This window comes from Gymnodraco acuticeps, unplaced genomic scaffold, assembly GCF_902827175.1.
Source record: "Gymnodraco acuticeps unplaced genomic scaffold, fGymAcu1.1, whole genome shotgun sequence".
In the NCBI taxonomy this organism is placed as follows: domain Eukaryota; kingdom Metazoa; phylum Chordata; class Actinopteri; order Perciformes; family Bathydraconidae; genus Gymnodraco; species Gymnodraco acuticeps.
The window spans coordinates 1-12,566 of record NW_022990592.1 but is presented as its reverse complement, the minus strand read 5'-3'; the positions used below and the strand labels follow the sequence as shown (position 1 = coordinate 12,566).

Genomic DNA, 12,566 nt, shown 5'->3' with positions numbered 1-12,566 from the left:
AATGCACACAAATGCGTCACAGATTATTTCGCGGTATTTGAAATCATGTACGCAGCTCGCGACGTAACTAGGAGTCTAGTGGACGGTATCAGTACTACAAGTAAAACATAATAATGATTTTTTTTTTTATTAATTACGTTGTTTATATATTAATCTGAGGGCCGCAAAAAGAGGAGGTGGGGGCCGCCATTTGTCCATCCCTGAAACTTGTCTGTGTGAGTTTTGATGCAGGAGATATTCTTGTCTTCAGTTTGTGAAGCTGAAGACAATCTTTTATGAAGCATTTTAAATAGAATATACGAAACGTAAATCCCCCAAATTAAATATATATGTATTTCCCGATCAATGCATGGTCCGCCTCGTCGAGATACTGATTCATAAAGCCGGTAAATAAAATAAAACAGCAGAAAGGAAACAGGAAACCAGACATGAGATATGTTTTATTCCACAGCCCAGCACTTTATCACACAGTACACACAAAGAACGAGATAAATACAACATATTTATAGTTTTTCTAGGCAGTGATTATTATTTAATGTGATTATCAATAATATGTCCAGGTTTTTCAGTAAATACAGTTATTCGTGATCATTTTGGTAATAATTGCCTTTTTTTCATTCTTCTATCCCACGAGCAGGCGGTTGTGTTTCGCGGCAAACAAGCAGGCGTTAAATATCAGTGGATTTGTATATATTTTCTAAATCTGTGCGCTGGGCTGTGAAATAAAGCCTTATTAAATCTGGTAATGTCTCAAGAGACCAAAAAATATAATTCCTCACAGCATCAAGAAGAAGCCAGAATAAAATACATTCAACTTAATTAGAAGTTTCATTTCCCTTCTTCTAATTTAAAACTGTCCGAATATGCAAACGACCGCTGATAAATAAATGAAAGGAGTTGTTGTTTTTGCATCAGATTAACTAAAATGAATAGATTTAGATAATTCAATTAAAGGCAGATTTAAGCAGCAGATAAACGTGGAAACACCGAGGAGCAAACGTGCTCATCTTTAAGGTCCTTTTCTGCTGGTTAAATCTTTGGCTTATTTTGGGGGTTTTGGCCACTTAAAGCAGGCACTTCTTAACATTTTCTCACACACGATCGATGACCTATGACTGATGTGTCGTTGCAGCCTGATATCACAGGGTCTCGGTAAAATGAGAGCAAATTAAACGGGTTTTTTGTTCAGAGTTTTAAAACGAGAGCTGTCGGTCACATGACGACGCAACGACAGCTGTAACTGTGACCCCGCTGATAAATAGAGAGTCCTTCCAGTGGAGGTAGAGACGCAGTTAAAGGGACGCTTCCTTTAGTCTGTGACTGACGGGGACACGTTGTAAAAAGAGAGCGCTGCAGCCGTTACTCCAACCTTTAAAGAGTCCCTCAGTGTCTCCTGGGACACGTCTCCATGCTCTAATGTTCCAAAAGCTCTTTATTGGTCTCATACTGCAGCACCTCTTTTCACCCTCTGTCTGAAACCAGAGCCGCTGCGATTGGTTAGCTGGCCGGCTCTGTTGTGATTGGTGAACCGCTTAAGAAATGTCCCGCCCCTTTAGCCCATCACGTACAGTGCGTTTGAGCGCTAGCCAACAGGAGCGCGAGTAGTGGTCATTACAAAGCTAGCTGCAGCGCCCTCTCATTATTGGACAAAAGAAATCGTCCCCCTTGAGACACAGAAAGATGGTTTGATCCAGATTGAAGAGACCCTTTATCAGAGTATTTGAATGAGGCGGGGGTTTCAGGAGTTGGATGTAAGTCTTCTAAAGCAGCATCATGCAGGTGGGGTTAAAGGTCACAAGGGTTCAGCTCTGATCACGTCTGGTGCACCTCGTGGAACATCAGCTCTCGGGGGATGCGCGTCTCGGGGCCGTACAGTGTTCCCGCCCGGCGCTCGAACGCCGCCACGTTCTGCTTCACCACCTCGTCGAAGAACATGGTGGCGAGCTGAGAGTGGAGCAGGGAGCGGAACTCAAAGGAAATCTGCATCGGAACAGAGAGGGGGGGGGGTCATTACAATGTGTTTAGAGCAACTACAAGGAGAGAGAGGAGGCGGGACATATGCAGTGATCCTGCTGTCATGTTCAATGTTTGTTGCTCATGTATTGTGTCTTGATATGTGTTGATGCTACACTGTGATGCAAGGCGCATGTCAGACCTGATCTGACCCAGAGTCAGACCTAAACATGAGAAGTTCAGACATTATGCTCCAAACATCTGGAACAACCTGCAGGTCCGCTGCAACTCTGACTGCTTTTAGATCCAGCAAGAAGACTTTTCTGTTTGCCGCTGCTTCTAATTGAACTGTTCACATCTCACACGGCGCTGTAACTTTTATCCATGTTCCTGTTACCCATGTTTTATTATCTTTGCTTTGAAATGAGCCATTTTATAATGTTTCTTAATGCCTTTCATTTTTGTAAAGCACCTTGTGTTGAACGGTGCTTTACAAATAAACTTGTCTTGCCTAAAGTGTCATCGTATCGTATGGTATCCGGGCAGATCTGTAGAAATATGCCAACCCACAAACGTAGAGATGAGATCCCTAAATAAAAGTCCTGATGGAAGGAGATGTAGGAAATATATTTAAAACTGCTTTTCATTAACTACTTAAACAATTAGATGTATTCAAAGATTTGTATTTTATTTATTTTTGCAGATTTGCAAATCGTCGTTATTTGCAAATCTTTATTTTGCATTCAGACTGCCGATCCGTTCACTCAACACTAACATAAACAGAATCTACCTGCTTCTTTTGTTTGTAACATGAGGAGATCGATATCTGTGCGATGGATACGAAGCTACACTAATACAGGCGGCTCGCTAAGCTAAGCTAGCTGAGGTACAGTGGGATAGTGCGTTGATCTTCAGATCAGAGGAACACCGGTTCAATCCCGCAGGGGCTCAGCCGGTTCAAGTCCCCCACATGGAGAGTGGACTACTACTTGGAGAGGTCCCAGTTCACCTCCTGCCCTGCCGTGGTGCCCTGGAGCAAGGCACCGGACACCCCCCTTCCCCCTTGCTCCCCGGGCGCTGTGCAATAGCTGCCCACTGCTCCTAGTGCTAGACTCCTGGGGCTAGACTCCTGGAGTGGAGTGCACCAGCTGGGCGTAAAAAAGTAGGGCTTAACTCTAACGTCGGGCTTAGCTACGTCCGACGTAGTGATTCGAATTTACACCGAGTGCACCAAGCCTGACTAGTCTCGGGCGTAGCTGCGCCTGGTCTTAAGATGCCCGTCCACGTGAATACACACGAAACAGTAATTGTTGCCAAGCAACGCCATTTTACCATTTTACAGACTCAGAAAACCGCAGAGAAGAGGGAATTCCCACACCCACAGCGTCAGCGATGACTCAAGGGGAATTCCAAATGGCCACACCCGAAAGAGAAAGAGGGATTTGTCAGAGCTACAGCGGGAACTGATGGAGAAACAAATCGTTCGTGTGGAGGTGGAGACCGTCAAATTGAGAGCGGAACACAAAACAATTCTGAATCTGAGCGCAATCAGCACCTGCAAGGTTGGGGAGAGCGCAGCGTTTCGATCCGATCCGTGCTGGAGTTGAGGGGAGATCTCCTCGATTAAATCAAAAAGGGCTTGTCTGCTGAAACCTCTATCAGTTCACTGTCTGAATAGATGTCCAGCGGGTTTGTTCGATCACGGACTACTCTTTCTCTTCTTAATGCCCTTTCATTGTTAAACATGTAAACAAGACGCCCTGCCATCGTTAATATCCTTCTTGCCTGTTTTACGTTACTATGGATACTAGTCTGTCTTTCCGATTTACGCCTGCTCCATACTAGGCGTAAAAGTTACACCCGGGCGCAACGCATACAGGGCTTAAGTCTAAGTGGTGCACTAGTCATAACTTTAGTTTGGTCTTAACCTTCGGTTCTACGTCGGACGTAGAGTTACGCCCAGCTTACGCCCAGCTGGTGTACTCCACTCCTGGGGCTAGACTCCTGGGGCTAGACTCCTGGGGCTAGACTCCTGGGGCTAGACTCTAGGATGGGTTAAATGCAGAGAACACATGTCACTGTGTGCTCTGCATGTGAGAGCATTACATCGATGTATAACATGTCTGAAATATATCATATGTAATGCAAAGCGCCTGAGGACTTGGAAAAGTGCACATTTATGTAAATATATTTAACATGTTCATTCAGATGCTCATTTTTCTGTGATATCTTGCTTCAACAGTTACTTTATCATTATTTTTATTCTACTTTGTCTTTATTTGTACCCTGGTTGAATCCTGTGTTTCACTCTGACACCGTTGCTGCTACAAACGCCTGACTTTCCCCATGAAGCTCCATCTTATCTCAAATGAAATGCAATGATTATTATTATTTATACCTACTTTACCGAGGTGAGAGATTTGGCTCATGTGTTGTTGTTTTGTTTCTTTCCGTTAACTGTCAAGAGGGAACTAAGTATTTTTGTTAGTATGTGTTTGTGTTTCTCTTATTATCCTACGATGCTGTGATGTGTGGCTGTGAATAAGAACATATGAAGGACAGACCATCTGTTTATGTTTTTAGAAAGGGGCAGGTCATAGAAGATTATTTTCTTCTCCCTGCTCCTTTCCGGTCAAAGGTGTGTTTATGGAGACGTGTTTTGTAAATATTTGTTAAACATGAAGTTGTGCATACCATGAACGGAACAAATACAAATGAAATGTCGAGATCCTGCTCTAACGCTCGTTGAGAAAGCACTTGGGGGGTTTACTCACAGAAAAGTCTACGGTGCAGGTTCGGGGGTATCCGGGGATACCAGGGCTGAAGCGCCAGATGGTCTCCAGATGATTGAACAGCTTCCCGTCTGTGCACACCGCCTGGAGGACAGAGAGGGGGGGAGGGTCAGAAATTAGTCTTTGTTTATTCCAGGGGGAATTAGGGTTTTGTGAAAGCTGCTCTATTTTAGAATGAAATAAACAATATAAATATGTGTAAAAACATTAAAAAGTAAACCAAGAATGTGGAATATTTTTTTTTTACAAATATCCAGGAAAAAGACACATTTAGTAAAATATTTAAAAAGAACAAAAGAAGTGAGAATGTGCAATAAAAACGTCAATAAAATAGTCAAATTAAATACTTTAAATTAAATATTAACAGTTAAATAAAGATATTTTTGAGACAAAAAAGTAAATGTTCAATAAAAAGACAAAAATAAATAGAATTTCTTTTTAAAATCCTAAGAACTTAAAGTGAGAATGTGCAATACAAATATTCTAAAACAAATTAGGGACGCAGCGATACATCGACGCTGGCTGTCTTTGCGGACAGACCTGACGAAGCATGCGTTAGGACTTCTTACAAATGTGACCCGCTCTATCGAAATCAGTCGGAAGTCGCAACGGCTCATTTCAAAATAAACGTGGATTTGCGTAAAAAACTATTTTTTCTGGGTTTGGGTGTTTTGTTTGATTTTAAACAAACAAAGTCTTGGCTTTCAGAATATGAAACTTTTATTTCCAAACTCCCACGATAAATACATTCTTTAAGCTTGTAAAGGGAAGATGACAGGCAATCTGCTCTTCCGCAGCGCCGCCCCCCCTCCCTCCGGCTGACATTATGAATGTAAGCGTAGAGTAATCATAGATAACACGGCAGGGTCCGTTACAGTTTGTTTTCATCTGATTTCAAATAAACAAAGTCTTGGCTTTCAGAATATTAAACTTGTTTCCGCAAATTCAGATGATAAATACAACTTTGAAGCTTCGGCATAATTACAAGCGGAGAACGGAGTAACTTGACGTCACAGCAGGCACAACAACAACCCGTGTTTCTCGTGAGTGTTTTCCCCGGGAAACAAACGCAATACACACAAACGCAAAATTACACAACCACACACTCGCGAGCTTCCCCCAGACCAGTAATCCAAACGAAAATATCTTCCCTCCGTAGTACTTTGATCATTTGCTAATAACCAATCAGATCGCTGGATTCCAGAGAAGAGGAAACTTTGAAGGCCTTTTTCTCAAAATGATGACTGTGAAAGTCATTATATAAATGTGACATATTTCGCTTAATATTTGGAGTAGAACATCAATCCTGATATCATTAGAGAGCTAGGAATATCCTCTTTCCAACAGTATACAACTCAAAATGTGTCTTCGGGTCAATGCGACTGATTTCGATAGAGCCGGTCACAAATATGCAGTTATTTAGGCCGGTTTGGATCAAACTGTTTCTATACAATTAAAGCAAACGGTAACATGGTTCATACTCTGGATTAGGGCTGCACGATATATCGCGTCGTGACGATAATCGCGTTATGCGCAGGACGTGCGATATTTTTAGTTTTAATTGTTCGGTCGATAAAAAGGTCCGAAAATAGTGAGAAATGTCCGTCACAATTTCCCTAAAGTTGAAGGTGATGTCTTTAAAATGACTTCTGTCAAAGATATTCTCTTTAATGTGATATAAAACCGAGGAAAGCCGGATCTCCGTATCTGAGAGGCCGTTAACAGCATTTGAAGAATATGAAAAGAGATCATTTTTCTGTCAATTGTTTAGCCGACTTATTGAATCAGATCTAGAAAAATGTTTTAGGGCGTGCGATATTAAGCAGGCAAATGAACTCAAACACGTCATGTTACTTTTGCTGCTCGCTACAAAAGGAAAACTCTCATGTGAGGGTACTGGAGTGAGTGACATGCCGGCTCTGTCAGCAAACCACCAATCACAACCAGTCTTGATCAGATCGCAGCAGGACAACCGAGCTAGCTCAGCTTGTTGCTCTGATGACTTAAGATCCAGACGTCCGTGACTAAAATCCTTCATCCGGTTAAATATCGTTAGAAAAATACCAATTGTAAAACATTCAAGTTCAAGAAAGGATGGTTTAACTGTCTTTTCTTCAATTCCTGTATTTTTTCGTATCGCAATGTCAGTTCTTTCCAATACTAGGGATGCACCGATACATCCGTGTACACACACCTTTTCCCACCATTGGCACATCGGTAAAATGCTCCGATGTTTACGTTTTGCTCGGTGAGCGGGAGACGTCGCGTTGTAGATCGGTGCATCCCTAGTGTTTATATATTTTATCAAGTTTCTTTAACTCTATATACACATGTCTCTCTTTGATATTGACTATTCTTGCACTATTTCTATTGTATTTACTTTCACTATTGTATCTGTGTTGCTCTGTTGGAGGAGGAGCCTGTGACCTCAGAACTTCATGGTCATAACCACACTGTAGCTCTGCACACATGACGATGAAAGCCTTGAACCTTGAAGCAGCAGCTGTGCTGTTCCGCAGGACTCACCTTGACCAGGTGCGGCCTCACGTTGGTGATCATGGAGGTGTAGCGCTCCACCATGGGGGGGAAGCCCACCTCCAGCTGAGCCTTGGCGTGCCCCGCTCTCTTCATGACGGTCGTGGACTTCTTGCACCACGGGACGAAGTGTTTGTAGTCGTCCACGTTGGCCACCACGTCGTACATCTCCTGCATCGAGAAGCTGAGGCGTGCACAATAGGATTCAAATATATATAACTTTATTTATATAGGGCTTTAGATACACAAAAATATAAACAACAGAAGTCAATAAACAAAGGATGGAATAAAACAAGAATTACAAATGTTAATATATAAATAAAATAAGAATAATAAGGGATTAAAAAATATTTAAAAAAACAATAAATAAAATAAATAAATGATATAATAAAAAAATAAGAATAATAACTAAATAAGAATAAAATATATAAAACAATAACAAAATAACAAATAAATAATACAATAATAAAATAAATAAAGATTTAAAAATAAGAATGTAAAGAAAGGACTAACATAGTAATCAATACCCCTCAATTTAAACGAGTAATAATGTCGTTGTGGATGAATTACCCGAGTATCCTGCGCTCTGAGTACTCCTTCCTCTTGTTGGTGAAGCTGAGGAAGTTTCTGCTCGGAGGAACCGTCGTCACCGTGTCCTGAAAGCAAAGCATTCTGGGAGTTCTGGTCATCAGAATGCCGCATGACGACAGGTGTCTGAAAGGTGAGAGGAAACGTCCCGTTAGATTCACTCTGGAAAGAGGGAGTCTCTGCGACAACAACAACAACACACAGCTTCCAGAGACTGAAGGCAGAGGACAATCATAGCAAGGTGTGTGTGTGTGTGTGCTGGAGGTTTCTGAGTTCTCTTATGAACGGTGAAAGCTTTGTCCCCTGACTAAATCACGAGAGCAGGATCCTGTGTTTACTTTACCTTTCCATTTCTACAGTAAATCCACAGGCGCAGTCACGAGGTATTTCTGTGTTGTTTTCTAAATGAATAAAGTGATGTGATGCTAAAGTCTGTCTCTAATATGCGACGCAGTGGACTGGGGAAATAAGACATTAAAGCCAGTTAGCGCTTTAACTCTGAGGGGTTTGCTCAGTGTGGGGTGTTTTTTAGGTAAGGGGTCCCATTTCACACGTCTCCCATATGTTTCATGATTGTATTTCTATGGACGTTTTCCTCTATTTTCCGGCATTTAGACCAATAACTCAGCGCAGGCCTCGCTCTCATTAGTGTACATTTCCCCAGGTCAATGTTGAGATGTACCACCGTTTGTATTTTAATTCCTGAACCCTACACCCTCAGAGTTTCCTTCTCATGTCTTAGACAGTGATCTCTTTACGGTAGCTATTTAGCATTTCATCCACATCATTAGATTAGCATGTGAGATCCCAAGATAGCCCTCAGACATCGCAGTGTTTACATGCAGAATGAAGGTGACCCTTTTCCATGACCGGCTGCTGTACTACTGTACTTCAGTAAAGATATTAAGGTACTTGTACTTTCACTACATTTATTTTACATATTTAGTTACTTTGCAGATCTAGGTTCTGTATACAAAATACATACATTACATAATCCTATTTTATTAAAGGTTAAGCTACCCAGCAGTCATTCAAGTAAACCCTAACTTGAAATGTATGGTGTTTAAATGGGCCATTCTGCAAAACGAGTACTTTGACTTTTGATACTTTAATTATATTTTGATGATAATACTTTTCTACTTTTACTTGAGGAACATTTTCAATGCAGGACGTTTACCTACACTCTGGTACTTCTACTTTTACTCAAGTACAAGATCTGAGTATACGGGCAAGAAATCTACAAGAGATTGTACAGTGCAATCAGAGAGACACGTCCACGTTTTAGAGCAAGTCCACGAATCCAGTCTTTGTCAAGTCTGTCACTGCTGGCGCCACTTCTGATCAGTTAACACCATGGTTAACACCCTATTGATATTCAACTAATTTAAAGACAGTCTCCTTATTTCTTTAGAGAATTCTCCACCCTAGCTTTTGACCATTTCCTCACATGACTGGTTGAGTGTGTCCAAAGATAGCCCTCACAGATCAGACTTTAGGTGACCCTTGGCCGGCTTCAGTTACCTGATGCTCTGTCTCAGGCCTCCTCTTGGCCCCCCTGCTGAGAGCACTGACCGGGGGGAGCCCACCGAGGCGATCTGCAGGAAGTCACTGAAGGTCCGCACCCCCATGGGGAGCCTCCGGGCTCCTGCCGAGGCTGCCATCCAACCAGCCGGGAGAAGGAGCTGCTGGGACCGGGGAACAGAGGACTGTAGACCGGGGGCTTGATCACCAGAGACCGGGGTTCAGAACACCCGGAGACCGGGGTTCAGAGGACCAGAGACCGAGGTTCTGAGGACTGGAGACCGGGCGAAGGATCTGCTGAGACCTGAATCCGGGGTTTGAGAGCCTCTGACACCGGTCCAACAAAACCCGGAGTGCAAACACTCTGCTTCTTCCGGTGTAATAGTTCCCACGTTAGCCACTAACCCCGACCAACCAGAATAACCTGTTATTTATTAGTTACCGTAACTATGCGTCGCTTCTATAGCCGTTGCGGTGCTAACGTTAGCTCGCCGTTAGCATTGTTTCATAACGAGTCCCGAATAAAAGCGACCTTCCGCCGCGCTTTGTCTGTCCCTTTTTTTAAACGGCAACGCGCACATCCCTCCGCGATTGGAGAAATAGTTCTCTATAAAGTTGAATTAATGGGTGATTTCTTGAGGTTTCGGTTGTTGTTAAACACCGCCCGGCCGAGAACGACCTTCTGATTAAACTAGAGCCGGTGGGACAGACTGTTCTTCTTATTCGTCTTCTTCTTCTTTGGTGTTTATTGGCGGTTGGCAAACGAACTTGTAGGTGCATTACCGCCACCAACTGGACTGGAGTGTGGACAAGAGACTATGCAGAAAATAATAAACAAAAGAAAGAAAAGAAAAAAGAACTAAACCTCTAGAATAGATTATTTTAAATTGATCAATTTCTCTTAGAAATGTAATAATCTCACAGTTGCCTGATTTTTTCGACAGACTGTTCTTCTGGCATTTGTTCGCCGAAGCTCTGCGGGGAAACAGTGCCTACTGTGGACTGGAGAGGAACCGCTTCTTCTTATTTTCTTTTAATGGTGGTTCAAACAAACCAGCTTAATGGTGCATTTACCGCCCCCTTCAGGGATGAAGTGCACGGTTTCACCTAATAAAATAATAAGGAATAAAAAAATTAAAATAACAATAAAATAACGAAATAACAATACAATAATAACACAATAATTAATTAAATAAATAATAAATAAATAATACACTGCAGTACCTCCTCCCTCCACGCTGCAGTACCTTCTCCCTCCACACGGGGCCGTTCCCCTGCAGTACCTCCTCCCTCCACACGGGGCAGTCCGCCTGCAGTACCTCCTCCCTCCGCACTGCAGTACTTCCTCTCTCCACACTGCAGTACCTCCTCCCTCCACACTGCAGTACCTCCTCCCTCCACAGGGGACGGCCTTTCCGCTCAGCTCCCCGGCCCCGCCACGCCTGTAGGCGGACCCTCAGATCCGTCAGACCACAGACCGGACTACCGACAACAACACTGACACATCGGAGCGCATTTCTGTTCGCAGCCGGCCATGGGTGTAGTCTATCCGCGGACTCAGTAGCTCCGCCGGTAAAACCTGCAGGTTTCCTCCTCATGAAGGAGCTCCGTCCCGGCTGAGTTTGGGAGATGGGAGTCCAAAACATCGCAGACCAGGTACAGGCTATTTCCTGGAGCAGTGTTTGTGGCGCAGGCTATTTGCTGGAACAGCGTTTGCTATAACGGTGTTAACTGGAAACAGTGTTTGTGCTGGAGCTGTGTTTATGGTGCAGGCTACTTGCTGGAACAGTGTTTGTGGCGCAGTCTATTTGCTGGAACACTCCTGCTCTTCAACATACAACGTCTAATACACGAACCGAGTTTCATTTTCACCTTATTCGTAGTGCATGCTTATTAAATAGGAATCACACTGTTACCATCCCCCTTTAATTAGATTTTTGTCACATGAACTGATATAATCTGCTGCTCTAGTCGAGGCCCAGTTCTGGGGCTCAGCTGCAGCCTGTATAGAAGACAAGGCCGCAGTCAGGGCTCCGTCTATTACCTGGAGAGAAAAACAAGAATCGGCTGCTTAACGCTACATCAAACCTGCTAAATGCATTAATTAACTGAACAATAGCATATTTAACCATTGCATTAAAGAGTTAAATGCTGCAGCTGAAATGTAACCTGCTTAGATTAACCGTATGTTATGAAACGTTATTATCAGGCTTTAAAATACACTTTTAGTTAAAGTACTGATTGTGCCCATTTCAGATTTAAAAATATAACATGTTTGTATTAAATGTATTGTTAATGCATTAATGTCAAGGTTGCACATGGTAAAGGTGGGGATTATTACAATACATGACATTACAAAGCAAATTAATTGCTTTACTGCTGGGTAGCTTAACCTAAAATAATGCATAATATTTATCGTTTGATTTGTATTCTGTATTTTAAATCCATACCTGCAAATCACGGCATTTTAAAGATAAATGTATTGGAGTAAAAAGTGAAATATTGTATGTATTAAAGTATAAAGCACAACGTGAATTATATGCAACGTAACTTAGCAGGTGTTTCTCATTAACAGTTGTTTTTACTCAGTTCTTAAGCAGAATACCTTTCAAAGTGTACATCCACAACCCAGACCCTAAACCCCACAGCTCGTCATCTGCACACACACACACACACACACACACACTCTGCTTGTCAACATGCATAGGCTCCATTATGCACATATTTGGGAAGTATTTAACCTCTAACACACTGTGTACATGCACCACTACACGTAGAAGTCATGCATTTCAACCCTAACCTAAATCAAAGTGTGTTTTCTCTTGCAGTAAAATGATCCCAGTCGGTGTTTATGATGATGTATGTTACTGATGCAGTAATGTGTGTTGCATGTCACTGCTGCAGACGTCCTGACTCCTGTGTACACTGTAGCATCGCATGTTTGTAGTTTCCTCCTGTGAGAATCACCTCTCTGTCAGAATACAGCTTGAGACTGCACGCTGCTCCATGTGGACTTTGGGGACAGAAGGCAGTCCTGAACCAGAAGATAGTTTCCTGCTCTTAGCTTTAAGGACGTCTAGAAGATTGCATTTTGATCAAATATTAAATAGAAGATCGTAACCGTTAGTTAATGCACGACGGGGGATAAGAGAGGCAGAGATGGAGTGAGGTCATTTC

General features: G+C 42.6%; 1 protein-coding gene across 1 annotated transcript; it reads right to left on the bottom strand.

The window, feature by feature from the left end:
• Positions 1 to 427: 427 nt before the first annotated feature.
• si:dkey-190g6.2 (coenzyme Q-binding protein COQ10 homolog A, mitochondrial) lies at positions 428 to 10,101 on the bottom strand. The gene is made up of 5 exons (XM_034228814.1): positions 9,390 to 10,101; positions 7,851 to 7,994; positions 7,272 to 7,464; positions 4,728 to 4,829; positions 428 to 1,980 (listed from the first exon to the last, which is right to left on the bottom strand). The coding sequence occupies exons 1-5, from the start codon at positions 9,527 to 9,529 to the stop codon at positions 1,813 to 1,815; spliced, it is 747 nt and encodes a 248-aa protein (XP_034084705.1). The 5' UTR covers positions 9,530 to 10,101; the 3' UTR covers positions 428 to 1,812.
• Between the last annotated feature and the right edge of the window lie 2,465 nt (positions 10,102 to 12,566).

What these genes read in the sequence shown, in the direction of transcription:
- si:dkey-190g6.2 (XM_034228814.1), bottom strand. Translation starts at nt 9,529, where the DNA reads ATGGCAGCCTCGGCAGGAGCCCGGAGGCTCCCCATGGGGGTGCGGACC. An exon ending in TGAGGCCGCACCTGGTCAAG is followed by an intron (nt 4,830 to 7,271) that starts GTGAGTCCTGCG and finishes TCTGTCCTCCAG; the next exon opens with GCGGTGTGCACAGACGGGAA. An exon ending in CCTGCACCGTAGACTTTTCT is followed by an intron (nt 1,981 to 4,727) that starts GTGAGTAAACCC and finishes GTTCCGATGCAG; the next exon opens with ATTTCCTTTGAGTTCCGCTC.